Below are 20,182 nucleotides of genomic sequence, written 5' to 3' on the forward strand. Positions count from 1 at the left end.
CCTCTTTGATCCTGGGCTTGCCTAGCACAGTTCATGGCTTGTGAGAAGGTGACCTCTGACTACAGGCCTCTGATCCATGCTGGCAGAGGCGGGTTTCCCCTGTGTCCCCTCCCCATTGTATCTCATCTCGGATCTCTCTTTGGAGTGAGAAGGCTGGTCCTCCTGTGTCCACCATGGAAAATGAACCCTCACTTCCTGAAGGACCAGAACCTTAGGGACTTCCTGACTGACTTCATTTCTACTTTCCATCACCATTTTATAACAATGCCTACTGCCCCAGCTAAGTTTTGTCACTTATTATGTAGGTGGTGGCCTGATCCAGGATGACAGATATGAAGAAGATAAGTGTCTTCTAAGTCTTGATGTCAGTGTCCTTCTTTCTTCCACAGCCTCCAGAAACAGGGGAGTCAGCATTTCAGACTCATGCAAGAAGTCATTTCCATTGTTGGTATGGTTGCGGGAGACCTAGGAACCAGAAGCAAGGCAGTAGTGATGACCTTTTTACCTACAGGAGGTGAATTCTGAACGCAAGGAGGAAGATCTCAGAATTCTGTCCTATTTCATTTTCAGTGTGGCTATAGATTCCTTGCCACAGTGCAGAGTTTTTTGGAGGTTTGGTTGTTACTCACAGAGAAAAAATAGCAATATTTTAACTTGTAAAACTGCCATACATCTTTCTAAAACATGGAGTAAATGGTTGGAAATACCACTCAGCTTGGCTTTGTTCATAAAAAGAACATATGGTGGAAAAGGAGGACAAATGCAGAGTTTATTTATAGTTTATGAACCCTAGTGGTTTTGAGAATTAGAATATTCGTGGTAAGTGGACTTCTAGTGGGTTTTGTGTGTGTGTGTGTGTGTGTGTGTGTGGTGGTAAAGAGCCTGCCTGCCGTTGCAGGAGACATAAGAGACGCAGGTGCAATCCGTGGGTCACGAAGATCCCGTGGAGGAGGGCATGGCAACCCACTCCATTATTCTTGCCTTGAGAATCCCATGGACAGAGAAGCGGGCTAAGGTCCATAAGGTCGCAAAGAGTCAGACATGACTGAAGCAACAGCACCTGTGTGTTTTTAGAACAGGAGTTCCTCTAAGGAATGAGCATGTAATTCCACAAACAGCCAGCAGGTGGCAATATTAGGCAGTGATGTTTTTCTCCTTCCCCAGAGCCTAACAGATTGGCTCGTCCTCAGAATAAACCTAAATCAGACCCAGATACTGAAACCATGCAGAATCTTATTATTTGTGACTGACACTATTAACACTGTGCTCAGAACCATGTTTTAGCCCAGTTAGGGGGAGATGCCAGGGTCCTATTGAAACTCCCCAACACGCTCCCTTCTGATGTTTGATATTGCTTTCCTTTTGCAGTCTAAAATTGGTAGGAAACAAAGGATGATCCTGGAGTTGCATTATCTCTGGGACTTTCAAACCAAATTACAACGATCTTGAGCAGTATATTTTCTTTCTTGCAGTTCTTTCCTCCTGAGTTAGTCTCTTTACACACACATCTCTTTTTTTTCCCTTCATTGGTCTCATTCTTCCTTGCAACAAAAAGGAGCAAAGCACAATCCCAAGTCTTAAAAATTGAATCCATTCTTTGATTTAGAGATGAACCTTACTTAAATGTAATATTCAGATAGCCACAAAACAGGGTAAATCAGTTCTGTTAAGTAGAAAGTAGTCTTGAGAGGGACTCCTGATTGAGCAGATAAATCAGTTATCTTGTTAATTGAATCTTCTGAGTCACTTAAGTTGATCCTCTCAGATCATACTTGAAAAAGAATGATAGTATGTGCTTGTGTTTTGCTGGTAATTTATTCTAGATTTATGCCTGGAGGTTCATGACAGCTAAAATGGGGAAGCTGTTCCATATCAGTCTTTGTTTAACAAAAAGCAGTGGGCACTTTTTCCGTGATTTCCTTGATCTATTGAGAAAAATACCCGAAGGGAATGTTTTCTTGAGGGATACATTTTTATGTGTTTTTTCTCCCACCTAGAGTGTGAGAAGCTTAAGGTGACTGGAAAAGTTGAGAGTTTGAAGAAATTAGGTAGTTAATTCAACAGTAAATACATCTTTATTGACTTCATTTATCATGTTTGATCTGGTAGTAAAAGAACCACTCAGCTGGTCCTTTAATGTTCTGTTCAGTACTAAGATTTTGTGATACATCTTTTTAAAGAGTAGTAGGTGGTGTAGGGAAAAAATAAATGTGCTATTTTGGCTTCTAGGGAGGAGGGGGAAGCAATTATTTTTAGAATCTGTTCTAGTTACACCCAGTTTTAAAGGAAGTAAAAAAGCATATTTTCATGTCAGTGAATCCTTCAGGGGGGATTAAGTCTGTGGAAATATATTTATTTCAAATCCTTGTCACTGTGATCCCAGAGAGTACACATGTAATTAAAATGTGTGCCTGTGAGTCTGAGCACACACACATATGTATATTACCACACAAAGCCGGGAAGCGATGAAAGCATGGGCATCTTAGCAAAGCTGCTTGCATGAAAAATAGCTAGACTGTGGTCCACTGCTTATGCGGAAGTGTTGCCAGATCTAACATTCCTTATGCCAGGAGAACCACAGAGGGAAGACAGTGGAAACTTAGGGAAAGTTGAAAGAAATTATGAAATCAATTAGAAAAAAATACTGACTCACGTTATTAATTTAATAGCAAAGGTTTCACTGGGCAAGCTGACTGGAATGTTTCCCTTAAAATTAAAGGCAAATGTAGCAGATAATCTTAGTGTCAAACACTATCTTGATTTTTTTTCAAAGTATGAAATAATAATAATAATAATCAGAGTCTCTTGTGATGTAAACCGTGATACGAAAAGCACCTATGATGCAGAATAAACTTGTTTATCTGAATCCTGGAGGAATTGTTTGCTGTGGGCGACTCTTTCACGTGGACTTTGTATCTTTTGGATGGGAGCAGTGATTTAGTTTCTCAAGCATCGTTCACACTCCAGTTCACGTACAAAAATTGTCTTTCATTTAGACTTTAGGTATTCAAACAGATATTGATCCTGGATGTGAAAGGATGGTTTCTGTAACTAGAGCAGTTCTTTCCACTGTATTAAAATTAGTTGTGTTGGGTGTGGACTTTATATATCTGTTTCTGTATTAATTTGATGAAATATGTATCTATCATAGTATCAACTTTATATCATTTATTTAAGTGCAAATAAATTGAATAAGCCTACTCACAAACTCCTTTTGAGTAGGGCTGTTGGTTCTGTTTTGATGCATTCTTTAGAGGTTCAAGCTTCTGACATCGGAATGTTTTCTTTCTCCTCTTTCACTTACTTATGACTGTCTTTCCCCGCTAACCTCCATTCCCTCCTCCTCACCACTCTCCAGCTTCCCACCATTCCTGCTTGGGTTCAGATAGCCATTTGTTCTTGTCAATTGACTGCATTTCATTGGACACGTGGGTTCCTGCTTAATTATTATCTCAGTGAGCATTTATTCTCATTGTAAGCTTTTCATTTATGAATTGTGGAATACATCTCTCATATTCAGGCAGAAGTAACAATATGGAAACTCAGGCATTTTATAATAGATTTCTTTTTTTGCCCATTTAATAGATATTTATTAAATTACCTTCTACTTGGTCCGATATAGGTGTTGAGGGTCTTGCAAAGAGGGAGAAAGATTTCTGCTCTCCATCATGGGATCTAGGCTGTGGGGAACATCCAGATGGTCTGCTAAGCCCCTCACCCACTCCATCTAATTTAATCCTGATGTCAGCCCTTTAAGCTAATTTATACGGAGTTTGTAAATAAGTTCTAAAAATCCAGTATGGTCTTTGAAGGTGGTCTGCGTGCTTGACCCATCTGTGGCTCTTGATGCTGTCATTCACTCAGCCCCTAACTTTTCTTCACTTGCTTGTAAACCATCACATCCCACATACACTCATCCTTACCCCTCCCATGGTTCCTCAGCCTTCCCCCCATGCTCCCCTCAACCCTGTCCTTAGTTCATTCCCAGGATATTAGGTTCTCCCAGGGCCCCTCTTTGTACTTTTTCTCTCCTTAGATTTTGACCAACACTCTGTCCTTAATCTGTTGGCAGAGCTCAGGCTCTTCCCCTGTTTCTGGTTTCTCGCTGGTGATTTATCTAACTGTTATTGCCACCTCCGGCCTCTGGAGCAGAGCAGTTGCTGATAAATGCTGGGTTACTGAATTATCTCCCCCCTTTCCATCAGGAGGCTGGCGGCAGCAGCTGAGTTCTAATCCTGGGGGTTCCTGGGAATCACAAAAGGACTCTGACATTCGGTCAGCCCCCAGCACCCTCAGAGTCAGCCAGGGCACTGTTCCCTGCTCTTCTATGCCCATCCTCCTTCCCTCTCCCTTGCCCTGACAGTAGGTGACGTGACGATGGGAGCTTTGGGCATTATTTTAGCTAGTGTCCAGTTTATTTTCCTAATTCAACTCACATTTTTTCTGAAGTCACGGAACCCTGGCTTCTGTCACTGACACGGAATTTCACAAAGCCGTCTGTCTTGAGGATGATGCCTGTCTGTCGATAGAAGTGTGGTTCTATTTTTATTTTCTTGGGGAGACCTCTTTAAGTGGCAGGTAATAAATACTCCACTTTAGAGGAGAACCTGATTAGAATCCAAACTACAGCGGCAGGTTGTCTGCATCTGAACAGTGAGGTTAATAATATGGCTGTGAGGACGAGATGAGATTCTGTTTGTAAAACAGAGGAGGTGCTCACTGAATGTTGCCTGTAACTGTTCGAGTGTGTCCCTCTTGTGAATCAGTGGCCTTAGGAAGAAGAAGTCAGATGAGAGTTCAGAAGCTTCTCCCTTTGATCAGTAAGATGAGGGTGGACTCCTACTGGAGTTGAGTTGAGGACATAGTCCTTCAAGTCACCTCTTTTATCCGGCTGTAAAGGAAATTATTTCTTGGAGACTTTGGGCTTGAAAGTATTGATCAGATCCAAGCACTCGGTGTTATTAGCCTCTCTAATCTATTTTCCACATGGCAGCTCAAGCTGTCCATACAAAAACTAAATTTTCCATAAGCCACAATATGTATTGAATACGATTGGTTTGATTCTTCTCCTTTTTGTCTGATTATATCTGTTTGCCTTCCCTTGTTTCCTGACTGTGGTCTGCAGATGGCCTGGGAGGCGACTGTCTGGTGCCAGTGTCCTCTCCAGAAGTGCTCATCAAGTGGTAGAAAAGCCAGTACCAAAGATTTTCCTCTCCCTTCTTTGAAGCACATTCAGATTCTTAGGGCTGCCGTCAGGGAGTGAGGCTAAGAAAGCCTTTGATCCTGTACAATCCCACCTGTCCAGTTCCTGTATGAACCCGCCAGGCTCTCCTATCCATGGAATTCTCCAGGCAAGAATAGTAGAGTGGGTAGCCATTCCCTTCTCCAGGGGATCTTCCTGACCCGGCGATAGAACCCACGTCTCCTGCATTGCAGGCAGATTCTTTACCATCTGAGCCACAAGGGAAGCTGTGTATAATCCAGCGCTGACTCTGTTTTCTTCTCTAGGACCTACAAATTGAGCGAGAGAGGAGTTCGTACAATATATCTGGTGGCTGCACAGCACTCATTGTGGTCTGCCTTCTGGGGAAGCTGTACGTGGCCAACGCTGGGGACAGCAGGTAAGCAGATGAGCCTTCTGGTCTTTCTAAAGTCGAATGCCTTCCTTTAGTTTTTTTATCTTAAAAAAAAAAACAACGAAATGATTAGAAATAAAGCAATTCTGTTTGGGATTCGATATTGAGAAAGATAAGCCTTCTACATCTGGATAAAAATATATTTAAGAAGATTTGTCAGGCTGGTATGAAAAGGTGCAGGTTGCCTTCTCCTTACTTGCCAGTAGGGCGGTGTACACACACACACACACACACGCACGCACGCACGCGCGCGCACACACACACACACACACACACACACACACACACGCTTGTGATTAACCTAAACTGGTAGTATCCAATTGTTTTTTGACTTTAGAACCTGATTTTCAATGAAAGCTTAGCAAAGGCTTTCATTTGCTAGGAGGAAGGAGAGGGATTTGAATGAAGTGGGTGTTTGGAAGGGACCCAGGAGGACTTCCCGGCTAGTTCCTCTTTGGCTTGGTGACTTTGCCTTGTCCCTTCCCAGAAGCCGGGGAGTTCCTCCTTTTATGCATGTGCCCCTACGGGCTGCCTTTTCCTCGCCTCTGGGTTCATCTGAGAGGAATTTGGGCCAACAGAAGATGACTTAACCCTTACTGTATCCAGTGTTACCAGCAATTAGATAGACTCATCTTTTTGTTTGATATTATTAATCTTTTATTTTTGACTCTGCTGGGTGTCCGCTGGGACGCGGGCTTTTCTCTAGCTGCGCCGGGTTGGGGCTGCTCTCTCGCGGCAGCGTGCGGGCTTCTCTTGCTGCGGAGCACGGACTCTACGGCACGCGGGCTCAGAAGCTCCTGCTCCACGGCTCTGGGGCACAGGCTCGAGAGTTGTGGCGCACAGGTTTAGTTGCTCCGAGGCATGTGGAATCTTCCCGGTTCAAGGATCAAACTCATCTCTCCTGCACTGGCAGGCGGACTCTTCGTCACTGAGCCAGCAGGGAAGCCCTGGACTCGTGTTCTAACCACCACTTAGAAAGCATCTGTGTTTATTGACTTGGCCGTGCCGGGTCTTAGTTGCAGCATGTGGGATCTTACTCCCCTGAACAGGGATCATTATCTGGACCCCCTACATTGGAAACGCAAAGTCTTAGCCACTGGACCACCAGGGGAGCCCCCTAATCTTCTTTTAAATAACTGGTATGTGCTCACTTTAGGTTCAGCAACATCGGTTATTTAGTCTATACTAAATTATAGACCCTGTGAAAAGCCCTCTAATATGTATTACACACGTCCGCCCCCTTAAGTAACAAAATATGTTGGCTTTCTAGTAGGACTTTTTGCTAAAGGCTGACTCCTGATTCTGAAAGCAGTCAAAGGCCTGGACGCTAATCATGAGTCCTGAGAAGATGGGTGATTTCCCCACTCGGGCTGTGGTCTAAGGATGCTGTCTTTCCTCCAGCCCCTTCCTCTGGGCCACTTGCCTCTTCTCAGCTTTGCTGCTTGGTCTGGCTCTCCTTGAGATCAGTCTCCACCCCTCGCCTTCCCTGTTTCCATCAGGTTGTAGGGAAGACAGCCTCCTTCAGGCAATCAAGGAATTCCAGGAGATTACCGGAATTCCAGGAATTACAGAGCAGGAGAGCCTGAGGGCGTCTCCGGTCACCCTAGTTAAGCATCTTCACCCAGTCTTCCCACTGAAGATTCTGGAGACCAAAGGAGAGTGACCTGCCAAGACAGCAGTTTGGGGGATTTGAACATTGATGTTTTTTGAAGATCTGTTTATGTTTAAGGCTTGTGTGAATTTCTTTTCTGCTCCGTAAGATATCTCAGTTTCAATGTAAAATTTTTCCAGGTAAATGAAAGTGAATATAAGATGCCATGTTTATCTCACGGCTTCTATTCCCTAAGTGGTCCTAGGAGGAGATAGACTTCAATTCATGTGGATCAACTGACTGAAGGAGCGGAAGGGGACCGGCTAGGAGCATTTCAGCTCAGGAAGGCATTGACCCCGCTGGACCTGCAGGGTCCAGGGAAGAAATGCTACAGTGGAGCTGGGAGAGGGGCCGCTGATGAAGGCCCCTGGGCAGGGGCCGCAGGAAAGAGTGAGAGGAAGCCCCTGACTTTCTCCTTCTTCCTATCCCCTTTCTCCTGCCAGGGCCTCCTGTTGGATGAGCCCAACTGGAAGCCACGTGACAAGGGGCCCAGGGAACTCGGGTCAGAGAGCTTGGTCAGCCAGGGCACAGACACAGGCGGGAGCCGCAGCTCCAGGGTGGGGGCGAGTGGAAAATCACCAGTGCATCTCCTGCTCTTCTTTGCCTTCCCCAGGGCTGGAGTATCTTAAAAATAGGAATCCTCATCTCTGGGGCCTTTTAAGACTCACACAAAGGAGCTGGCGCTGAGCCCTTATTCTGTTCTGGATCTTGAGCTTGTTGGAGAGAGACGAGGAGATCACGGAACGATTTCTTTCTGTTCTGAGTAAAACTGCACTGATGATTCAGCTTTTGCACTCGTATTCACCGTTTTTTGGTCTGGATTTAGTTCCGTGTTGTTAGAAATGAATTTGCCTTCCTGGCCCTTCCAGTGACGCAGGTGCTGGTGACTGAGTGCTGTGTTCCCATCCCCTCTTCCCAGGGAAGCATCTTTCATCAGCAGACCCCAGACTCGGAAGGTAACCCAGCTTCCATGCCCAGGATAGCTTTATGTTGGATTGTGCTTTTCAGAGAAGCAGGGCCTCCCCAGCTCCCTGTTCTCACTTTTGAATGTAGTTTCCTTTGAAGCTCTGAACTCCTTGGTGGAGCCCCCTCCCTGAGCTCCCTACCCCACCCCACCCCCTCCCGACCAGCCAGAGCTTCAGCCCTGGTTCCCAGATGCTCCGTCCTCTGTCCAGGACCAGCCAATCCCACCTCTTCCCCTGGGCTTTTGCCCCCCACTTTTAAGTGCCAGTTCCTAGATCCAGAGCTTGAGTTCCTCATCTCTAAAAATGGTGCTGTTGGACCAAATGTTGATTTCTAACACTTCTGGCATTCTTAAGATGGCACAGTGAGGAGTGGCACTTGGGGAAAGCAAAGCCCCAAAGGCTGTTTCGGTTGGTTCATCTTTCTTGGAGTCCATTTTTTAAATTTTCAAATGACTGTTTCTAAGCGTCCATAAAAGTATGGTGTTTTACAGGTTATTCCCAATAATTTGAAAAGTTTCACAGGTACTTTTATCTGTATGAAAGCTGTAAAGCACTGACCCCCAAACACACAAATTATCTTATGAGAAAATAGCATCTTTGAAACCTAGTCAGCTTAATTACACTTGTAGTATTCTGGCCCCAGTACCCAGATATGAATTTGGAGGTCTATGGCTGATGGCTGGTTGGGTTTGCTGTTCGCTTATGGGCTGTAGGTCACATAGAACCCTAAGAGCAATATGAGTTGGTATTGCAGCCACTGTCCAAATATAGCTAATATGACACTTATTTGTGTATTTTCAGCTCTAGTATAAACAATAGATATTTGATATCATCTTACGTAGCATCATTGCCTAGTTTATTCATTTGTTATACCTGTGTTTGAGTTCACAGGTATATTCAGTTATTCCCCAGAAACAGCAACTAAGTGAGTTTTTATCAGACCTGTGTGGACGTAGGTCCGTTACGGCTTACGGGCAAGGGGTCATGAATCCGAGAGCTCAGTTTAAACAGATGATCAGGCCAACTGAGAATTCTGACGACAGAGCCCTGATTAGTTGCTGAGTTTTCTTATTTACTGCCAGATATTGGCTATCCATCTCTTTGGTTTAAATCTGGACAGTTTTGAGAGTGAAGCAAATCGTTGTCTTAGGTTCACTACCCCACAGTTATTTACTTTCAGGGAAAGAGAAGCTCTGCACTGGCTTGATTTGGAAAGTACTGGTGGTCCTGTATGCATGCTCAGTTGCCCAGTCGTGTCCGCCTCTTTGTGACCCTATGGATGGTGGCCCGCCAGGCTCCTCTGCCTGTGGAATTTTCTAGGCAGGAGTATTGGAGTGGGTTGCCACTTCCTCCAGGGGATCTTCCTGACCCAGGGATCCAAGCCAGGTCTCCTGTGTCTCCTGCGTTGGCAGGTGGATTCTTTACCATTAAGCCACCAGTGCTGGTGGTCAGTGACTGGTTTTCAAGCTGCTTTGTGAGCTTTGCATCCGCTGACTTACTATCAGGCACAATGTGTGCTTGGGGCTTGTATTCAGGAGCAGCTGGTGTTATATGTGGCTTTACTGGTTTCTGAGTCAGTGCCCACCCTCTGTGTGGGATGGTCCACAGTGCTGCCAGGTGATAACTACCTGGAACAGCCTTGCCCTTCCCTCCACATCCCAGGTAACCCCACACCACAGGCTCGTGGGATGACTACTTGATGCACGCCAGTTGATTTATTTTTCCCAGTTGAAAGCACCTAGGGGATCATAAGGGACTAGGAAAGCAGCAGCTGCTGGGCGGATTTTTCACTTCCAGCAAAATTGAACTTGGGGGCATGCAAATGTCATGCAAAGCAATATGCAAACTATCCCCCATTGTGTTTGAGTCGCGCGCTCCTTAGGGCTGCAAGTGATTCTTCAGTTTAGAAGATGTTTGACTCCATTTGGGGAGATAATTTCTTTTTTATTTCTAGAGCACTAAGGCAATGAGGAGACAAAATCATTACCACTTACTTCAAACAGTGTCTAAAGGTTTGGCAACTGAGAGTAGGTGAACTCACTCAGAGTAAAGAAGGCCGTTCAACATTTGTGAAATTCATGATTCCACTCTGGCCAGATTTAAGTAACAGCAGGAATAAGATAGTCAATAAGTGCTAGGCACGTGTTTTTTGTGGGGTTTCTTTTTTTTTTTTTTTTGGCTTTGCTGGATCTTTGCTGTTCCGCACAGGCTTCCTCTAGTTGTAGCGAGCGGGGGCTGCTCTTCTGAGCAGTGTCTGGGCTTCCCGGCGCTGTGGCTTGTCTTGTTACAGCGCATGGGCCCTGGAGCACTCAAGCGTCAGTAGTTGCGGCTCACTGGCCTCATTCCTCAGCAGCACGTGGGCTCTTCCAGGACCAGGGAGCGAACCTGTGTCCCCTGCATTGTCAGCTGAATTCTTGGCCGCTGCACCACCAGGGAAGTCCCTAGGCATATGTTAAATAAGAGAGAATCACAGTTAGTTCTGTCAGCAGCATCGGATAAATAAACTGAAGCACACTGAGGTGAAGGGAATTACCCAAGGTCCCACAGCTACTGAGGAGCCGGACGACCATCACGCCCATCACTTGAAATAGGGGAACCGAGTTCTCAGTGTGCTATGCCCCGGAATGTCCAATCCATGCCAAGACTCACACGGTGTTCTTGTTTTTCATATTTTAACATCCCTAAAATCAGTAGTTTCTAACACATTTTTTCTTTTCTATTGCATGTAAAATCATGGCATACCTTATGATCAGTGGCATCTTTAATTTCACCTAAAATGGTTTATACCATATAGTTGAGTGGATGCTTGCATTTAGAAGCTATTTCAAATGCATGGACATAAAGAAGCATGTAAGCTTTGGGTGGTCCAGTTTATTCATTTGTGATCTGGGGAATGCCCCTTCCTCAGACTGAGGACTGTCATTCCCTTCCAAAGGTCCCAGGGTTCTCCAAGAGTATGTTCAACTGTGTGTTTTCATTTTGATGGTAATCAGAGTAACATCAGCATTTTCCAGATCTTCTGGATGCTTGCCTTATAAATGGTAACTGCCGTGAATTCAGACCTCCATTTTATCATGCTTATAATTCCTCTGTCAGTCAAAGGGATGGCAGAGTTTTTCAAGATGAGTGACAGGCTCCGAGGAATACCAGGTCATCTTTTTGAAGATTCTCCAAGGAGAGGGTTAACAAGCGGTCCACGGATTGTCCTTGAAACAAAGCCTGTTGTCCCACCAGGATGGTGTTCTTTCATTTCTCTTTCCCTCATTTTTAATTTTCCAGGATTACCCTTCTGTAAATTAAAGCTTCCCATATGCCTTCAGAGGTGAATTCCTCTGGCAAATAGGAATTTTCTTGAGGATGGGACCTAGATATTAAACAAGACTTACATTTCTAGATTCAAAACCAATTACACATCTCAGACTTCTCCCCTTTAGTAGTGATAAGATGAAACTCTGTAACTGCTTCCAGCCCAGGGGGATGCAAGGAACTGTTCATTCCATTTTATGTTTGTGGATATCAGTGGCCAGTACAGAACCTTCCCAAATTGCTTATTGCTAACAAGTGGTTCATCTATCCAGACCTGCCAGAGAGCTGATTCTTTGATAGTAGCCTTCCTCTGTGTTTAAAATAAATTTGATCTTCTTCCATTGACCTGCATGAAGCTTACCACAGCTCTCACTTTCTTTGACAAATGTCTGAAAAGTAGAATAGAGAGAAAATATAATTTATCCCATTTTCTGCTATGAAAGTTGAGTTGTTTAGATCTTTTCCTGCATGCCTTCCCCTATGTTTTTAGTATATATTTGCATCATCCCTTAGCTATACCTACAATCTAGAAAGAAAATTCAGTTCAGTTCAGTTCAGTTCAGTTGCTCAGTCGTGTCCAACTCTTTGCGACCCCATGAATCACAGCACGCCAGGCCTCCCTGTCCATCACCAACTCGCAGAGTTCATTCAAACTCATGTCCATCGAGTCGGTGATGCCATCCAGCCATCTCATCCTCTGTCGTCCCCTTCTCCTCCTGCCCCCAATCCCTCCCAGCATCAGAGTCTTTTCCAATGAGTCAACTCTTTGCTTGAGGTGGCCAAAGTACTGGAGCTTCAGCTTCAACTCAGTCCTTCCAGTGAACACCCAGGACTGATCTCCTTTAGGATGGACTGGTTGGAGCTCCTTGCAGTCCAAGGGACTCTCAAGAGTCTTCTTCAACACCACAGTTCAAAAGCATCAATTCTTCGGTGCTCAGCTTTCTTCATAGTCCAACTCTCACATCCATACATGACCACTGGGAAAACCATAGCCTTGACTAGACAGACCTTTGTTGGTAAAGTCAAGTCTCTGCTTTTGAATGTGCTATCTAGGTTGGTCATAACTTTCCTTCCAAGGAGTAAGTGTCTTTTAATTTCATGGCTGCAGTCACCATCTGCAGTGATTTTGGAGCCCAGAAAAATAAAGTCAGCCACTGTTTCCCCATCTATTTCCCATGAAGTGACTATTAGATGGTCACAAATACACGCAAAGACACAGAGACCACATGATGGCTCAAAACAGTCTTTACTTTTTCTATCAAGCCACTTGCTGTCCACACAGGGGGCACCAAAGGGGCCCCTCTCTCTCTGGATTTCCTCCTTGTTTCCTCCTCTTGGATTTTCTTCTGACCCTCTCCTTGGTACCTCTGGCCCTAAATCAGTGGTTATCAAAGCGTGGTCCCCAAACCAGGAGCAATAGCAACTGTCAACTTATGAGAAAAGCAAATTCTAGGGCTCTACCCCTGATCTACTAAATCAGAAGCCCAGGGGGTGGGGCTCTGCTGTCTATTGGAACATCCTTCCAGGCAGTTCTGCTGTATGGAAGGACCGCTGCTTTTAAATCAACCTTTGGGCATTCAGATGCCCAGGAAGGAGCCAGCATATTCTCAGGGATAAAAACAATAGCTTTCCTGGCCTGAGGCTAAAGCATCAAACTTTGAGTGCCGTTCAGCATCTGGCAGCCTCTCTGTGGTCACTGAGCACAGGAGAGGAGCTTCTCTGGCAATGTTTCCCCTGGTGCTCTCTGACATGGCTCCCTCTCTGCCAGCTGTCTGTGGATTCCTTCTTGCCAGCCTGCCATTCTGAAACTTAGGTCCGTTTCTTCAAAAAATGGGAGTTGGGTGAGGATTTCTTGCATGATCTAGCTCCTCGTCTCAGTCCCACCCTATATGCATCGAAGTAGGGCTCCCTTATCTGAAATGGATCAGATGTGGCTCCTGTGTGGCCTTTTGGTCTCTTGTTGTTGGGCCTCTGGGAGGCTGTAGTTCTGGCTGTGGTTTCCCCATCCCAACCAAGGACGCCCTTATCAGCTTCCCTGTGATCCTAGCCCACCCAGGGGCTGGTCTTGGGAGTCTCATGGAGGATTTTCCCTTAGAGATGTTGGCATGAGGTGACTGTGATCAAGACAGTGACCTTATCTATCCCTGGCTGCTGTGATAGGAAGCAGTGGGACAGTGACGGGAAGGAACTTTCCAGTGGAACCCTGAGCCTTGATCTTTGGCTGCTCTCAGTTCGGTTCAGTCGCTCAGTCGTGTCCGACTCTGTGACCCCATGAATCGCAGCACCCCAGGCCTCCCTGTCCATCACCAACTCCTGGAGTTTACCCAAACTCACGTGCATCAAGTCAGTGATGCCGTCCAGCCATCTCATCCTCTGTCGTCCCCTTCTCCTCCTGCCCCCAGTCCCTCCCAGCATCAGAGTCTTTTCCAATGAGTCAACTCTTCGCATGAGGTGGACAATGTACTGGAGTTTCAGCTTTAGTATCATTCCTTCTAATGAACACCCAGGACTAGTCTCCTTTAGGATGGACTGGTTGGATCTCCTTGCAGTCCAAGGGACTCGCAAGAGTCTTCTCCAACACCACAGTTCAGAAGCATCAATTCTTCAGCGCTCAGCTTTCTTCACAGTCCAACTTTCGCATCCATAGATGACCACTGGAAAAACCATAGCCTTGACTAGACGGACCTTTGCTGGCAAAGTAATGTCTCTGCTTTTGAATATGCTATCTAGGTTGGTCATAACTTTCCTTCCAAGGAGTAAGCGTCTTTTAATTTCATGGCTGCAATCACCATCTGTAGTGATTTTGGAGCCCCCAAATATAAAGTCTGACACTGTTTCCACTATTTTCCCATCTATTTCCCATGAAGTGATGGGACCAAATGCCATAATCTTAGTTTTCTGAATGTTGAGCTTTAAGCCAACTTTTTCACTCTCATCAAGAGGCTTTTTTGTTCCTCTTCACTTTCTGCCATAAGGGTGATGTCATCTGCATATCTGAGGTGATTGATATTTCTCCGGGGAATCTTGATTCCAGCTTGTGCTTCTTCCAGCCCAGCATTTCTCATGATGTACTCTGCATAGAAGTTAAATAAGCAAGGTGACAATATACAGCCTTGACGTACTCCTTTTCCTATTTGGAACCAGTCTGTTGTTCCATATCCAGTTCTAACTGTTGCTTCCTGACCTGCATGTAGGTTTCTCAACAGGCAGGTCAGGTGGTCTGGTATTCCCATCTCTTTCAGAATTTCCAACACTTATGATCTACTTTGCTGATGCTGTGAAACCATGTAAGATAAACTTGCTGTTCAGTCATTTTCCAACTCTTTGCAGCCCATTGGACTGCAGCATACCAGGCTCCAGTCTATCTCCCAGAGTTTGCACAAATTCATGTCCATTGAGTCAGTGATGCTATTAACCATCTCATCCTCTGCTGCCCCCTTCTCCTTTTTCCGTTGTCTTTCCCAGCATCAGGGTCTTTTCCAGTGAGTCAGCTCTTTGCGTCAGGTGGCCAAAGTATTGGAGCTTCAGCTTTAGCATCAGTCCTTTCAATGAATATTCAGGGTAGATTTCCTTTAGCATTGACTGGGTTTGATCTCCTTGCTGTCCAAGGGACTCTCAAGAGTCTTCTCCAGCACCACAGTTTGAAAGCATCAATTCTTTAGCTCTCATCCTTCTTCACGGTCCAGTTCTCACACCCATACATGACTATGGAAAACCATCGCTTTGACTGTACAGACCTTTGTCAGCAAAATGATGTCTTTGCTTTTTAATACACTGTCGAGGTTGAACTGGCAAGATTCAAAAAGACCTTTCGTGCCTGGGAAGGTGGGCTAAACCTAACCAGGTGAAGCTTAAGCTTACCATGGTCCAGGTAAATTGTGACATGTATGGCGGGGAGGGAACTAGCAGAATCAGGAAGGAAGCTTATCGTGGTTAAAAAAAAAAAAGATATGCTTATACCTGTGGCTGATTCATGTTGATGTATGGCAGAGACCAATATAATATTGTAAAGTAATTACCTGCCAAGAAAACAAGAAACAATGGTGGTCCAGTGGTTAATACTGCACGCTTCCAATGCAGAGTGTGTAGGTTTGTTCCCTGGTTGGAGACCTGAGATCCCATATGCTACAGGCACTGCAAAAAAAAAAAAAAAATGTATTTCAGTGGACGGTAAATTCAGACTGGTCAGTAGTGTGATATAAACCCCAGAACCTAATGTAATCCTGGGCCACAGCATTCAAAATGTAAGGCAAACAATAGCTAATGTTTGGGGTTGTCTTACTTTGCCCTATGCACTGTTTCTAATTTTAGGGCTTTATATGAATAACTCAGCTCATCCTCACATCAGCTCTTTTGGGAAACTACTATTATTTGTCTCCTTTTACACATGAAGTTCCTCTCTATGTGACACAGTTCAACCGGGGTATGAATGAACAAGAACTCTCCAAAGAGAAACCCAAGTGGTGAAGGCGTTTGAAGGATGAGAAAAACAAACAGATTAACACAATGTTGTAAATCAAGTATGCTGCTGCTGCTGCTAAGTCACTTCAGTCGTGTCCAACTCTGTGCGATCCCATAGACGGCAGCCCACCAGGCTCCCCCATCCCTGGGATAGTTCAGTAAAATTAAAATGAAAGAAAAAACTCGAATGAACTAGGGTTTTTTTTAGCTACATGAAAATATTAGTTGTGTTGCTATGAAAGAGATCTTTAGATATTTGTCAAATATGGGAGAGTAATGAGGCTCGCTCTTCATAACTCTGGGACAGAGGTGACCACCCCAGGAGGGCAGGCTGGGGGTTAAGAGTGGAGACTCAGGCTGCCTAGGTTGAACCTTGGCTCTGCTGCTGCTAAGTTGCTTCAGTCATGTCCGAGTCTGTGAGACGCCAGAGACGGCAGCCCACCAGGCTCCCCCGTCCCTGGGATTCTCCAGGCAAGAACACTGGAGTGGGTTGCCATTTCCTTCTCCAATGCATGAAAGTGAAAAGTGAAAGTGAAGTTGCTCAGTCGTGTCTGACTCTTAGCGACCCCGTGGACTGTAGCCTACCAGGATCCTCTGTCCATGGGATTTTCCAGGCAAGAGTACTGGAGTGGGGCGCCATTGCCTTGGCTCTGCTACTTCTGGTTATATCTGACCTTGGTCCAAGCTCATGTTTTCCATGCCTCAGCTTGAAAAGTGAAAAGTGATGTTGCTCAGTCATGTCCGACTCTTTGCAATCCCATGGGCTGTAGCCTACCACGCTCCGCTGTCCACGGGATTTTCCAGGCAAGAGTACTAGAGTGGGCTGCCACTTCCTTCTCCGGAGGATCTTCCCTACCCAGGGATCGAAGCCAGGTCTCCCGCATTGTAGGCAGACGCTTTACTGTCTGAGCCACCAGGGAAGTCTTAGAAAGTTGTTTTTTTTTTTTTTTAAAGTAAAAGCATTAGTCACTCAGTCATGTCTGACTCTTTGCAACCCCATGGACTATAATATAGCCCATCGGGCTCCTCTGTCTATGGGATTCTCCAGGCAAGAATACTGGAATGGGTAGCCTTTCCCTTCTCCAGGGGATCTTCCTGACCCAGGGATCGAACCTGGGTCTCCTTCATTGCAGTCTGAGCCAGAAGATGATGAGAGTATCCACTTCCCAGGTGAGGAAAGGAGCAAATGAGTGGGAAGCTTTTAGCACAGGATGAGGGCCATGGGAACCGCTCATTAATAGTGAAGTGCTAATTTTTTTTTTAATATTTGTTGTTGTTTATTTATTTGGCCGTGTTGGGTCTTAGTTTTGGAAGTGTGGGCTTCTCTCTGGTTGTGGCACATGGGCTTAATTGCCCCATTGCGTGTGGAATTTTAGTTCCCTGACCAGAGATCAAACCCACATCCCCTGCATTGCAAGGCAGATTCTTAACCACTGGACCACCAGTGAAGTCCTGTGAACTGCTATTGTCATCATGCTCAGTATAAGCTCAGTGAGTGAGAACTGTCCAGAGATACAATGAGCTGGCACAGAAAACAGGAGGTTCTCTCTTAAGGAACTTATTTGTGCACCATGGTATAACTACCTAGCGAGAATGTTGGACCAAGTGATTTGATTTTTCACTGTCTCCATTAAGCACCAGGTTTAAAACACTGTAACTATTTTCATTTTTCCTTCCTTTCGTAAGAGTTTAATCTCACACTTTTTGTGTGAGGAAAGGTACAAGTATTTCCTGCTGTACCATGATGTATCAGGTAGGCTGACTGCAGAAACAGTCAGGCCCCTGGAGAAGCAGCGGCTTGGTCTCTTTCAGATATTCAGGGACCTGGGATTAAGGAGACTCTGTCACTTCCACACTTGGTTTCCAAGATCCCCTAGGTCATCTCTCCAGCAAGGGGCCACTCAAGGAGCCTTATTATGGCCCAGCTCTGCAAGGGGGACACGTCTCATCAGCATGCCTTCCATTGGCTAGAATTCAAGACCATGGCCATTCTGAGAAGACCGCTGGGGGATGCAGTCTTCTATAAGTTATGTCTTCAGGCCCAGGAGAATTTATTTTGATCAGCATTTGGTAGTTTCAGCCACCATTGGATGTTGAGAAGGGAATTGATGTTAGGTTCAGTAAGTGATGTTGTCTTTATGCGTGGTGGTTACATTTTTTTTTTTCCCATGGACCCTTTGGAGCTGCAACTCAGATATTATTATCTTTAAAGTCCGCAAATCAGTGATCTCTTTTGTTCCTTTAATTTTTGTCACTGACAGTTTTAGAAGAGATTCAGTAAGTTCAGCCTAAATTGTCAGTGAAGAAAAAGCTGTCTTCCTGTGATCCACTTTGATCTTAGAGTAAGAACACATATGAATAACGAAAAAGCCTACAAGTAAACAGCATACCAAATATTTGTCTTTAGAAAGTTCATCATAGACAGCAATACTCATTTTATGCTAGAGAAGAAAGATAGAGTAACCAGGTAGGATATCACTGTGCTGATATCTCAACACCTGTTCCTTTGAGATTATTTTTTAAATTGTCACAGTTATGTTGTCGAGGTTTTTAAGTGACATACCAGTTCAGTTTGCTAGTTTAGCTTCTTTCCACTCTCAAACTGCAGTTCAGTGTGTGTTTTCTTTGAGCATATTTCCTCTCCTTCATGTCATCCTTAATGGAGTCGAAATAATAACTACAGATGGATCATTTATAAATATGTCTCAATCTATCTTGTTTATTTATGTTAAACTTGTACAACTCATTGTGTATGTATTACACAGTCAGAGCCCCAAAGTAATGCTAAGGTATAAATTAAATAAAATGTCATGGAAGAAGCAGCATTCAACGAGCATTTGGATGCCTGCATGTGCCAGGCATGTGTCGGGGAAACATAGTGAATGAAAAAGTCCCCATCTTCAGAGCACTTAACAGCAGTTGTGTGGTGTGGGAGGGCAGGCAGTCAGGTCTCCATTTACAGTGCAGGTGTTAGGATAAGCCCTCAGCTTTCGCGAGTGGAGGCTGCCTTGGGTGGAAAGGGCACACATGGGATTATGTTCTTTGACTTGGAGAATGACAGTGACATGAGGGCACACTGCATCAACAAGGATGCTTCCCAGGTCAAAATCCACCGCTACGGAGTTCTGTAGGTGGACAACTTGCTTTACTGTTCCAAGGGGTAACTGTTGTGTTTGTGAACAGAGCTTGAAAAGTTGGTTGGCAGTGGAGTCATTTGTAGAATGGCTGTTTTTTTGGTGGGCCCACCCTCATTTTTGTGAATTGTGAGCCTCATTGAAATGTCATTAGCAGGAAATGGTATATGAACGTTTTTCATGTGTTGAGACAGGGTATTGATATTCACTGAGCAGTCTCTCTTGGGGTGCAACGTGTGGTTATCTGGTAGGTAGTTGGCTCTGGAGAGTCCACTGGACAACGCAGTTACTTAACCTTCAACTTTGCCCTGTTTTACCGGCAAGTTGATAGACTCCTCAGGAGCAAAGGTGGTTTAGCTGTTAATGACAAGAAGAAAAGAAGGGAGGTGTCAGCCTCTGGAAATGAGCCCATCTCATGGTGGCCCTGAACAGTGAAATGAGATGAGCCTGGGATACTGGGGTTTATAAGAGCCAGACCTCACCCCTAGAGATGACATCTCAGCCTTCCTGTTGTATAAGGGACTGGTCCCCAGTCGTCAGGACCCCGTGCAAATCAGAGGCGCTGTGTGTAAGGTACATGGACTGAGCTTGGCAGGTGGCCCTTCCTTCATTCTGCGCATCTGTGTTGAGTCCCAGCCTCATGGTGGTGTCTGGATTGTCGTGGGCATAAACATAACCCCCTGCCCTCATGGAGCTTACAGACTATTTGGCAACATAGACAATAAGCAAGGCAGAGAAGTGAAATGTTGAAGACACTGGAGCGTGATGACTGCTGGAGAGAACAGGATGAGGGAAGGACTCAGTAGCTACAGCTTGGGTTGCAGTTTCAGATGGGGAACGAAAGCATTACCAAGGAGAAGGTTTTGGGGTAAAGGTCTGCAGGAGGCATGAACCACATGGATACCCGGGGAGTGCATCCTGGCAGACATAATAGCAAAGGCCTTGAGCCAGGAACGTGCCTTTAATAGTTGAGGACTAGAGAGAAATGGTCCAAAGAGGTGGGTAGGGATGAGGCAGGGAGGTGTGGGC

At 45.2% G+C, this 20,182-nt stretch overlaps 1 protein-coding gene across 4 annotated transcripts in view; it reads left to right on the forward strand.

The window, feature by feature from the left end:
• Positions 1-20,182, forward strand: part of PPM1H (protein phosphatase, Mg2+/Mn2+ dependent 1H) — a 309,775-nt gene that overhangs the window by 142,026 nt on the left and 147,567 nt on the right. For all 4 annotated transcript variants that reach the window (XR_011255961.1, XM_069584754.1, XM_069584755.1 and 1 more), the window contains exon 4: positions 5,509-5,621. Coding sequence is in view for 3 of the 4 variants with exons in the window: in XM_069584754.1 (XP_069440855.1) it covers positions 5,509-5,621 (113 nt within the window). In the remaining variant the exon portion in view is untranslated. The remainder of the gene's footprint in view (positions 1-5,508; positions 5,622-20,182) is intronic.

Source organism: Ovis canadensis, chromosome 3 (assembly GCF_042477335.2).
Source record: "Ovis canadensis isolate MfBH-ARS-UI-01 breed Bighorn chromosome 3, ARS-UI_OviCan_v2, whole genome shotgun sequence".
Taxonomy (NCBI): Eukaryota; Metazoa; Chordata; class Mammalia; order Artiodactyla; family Bovidae; genus Ovis; species Ovis canadensis.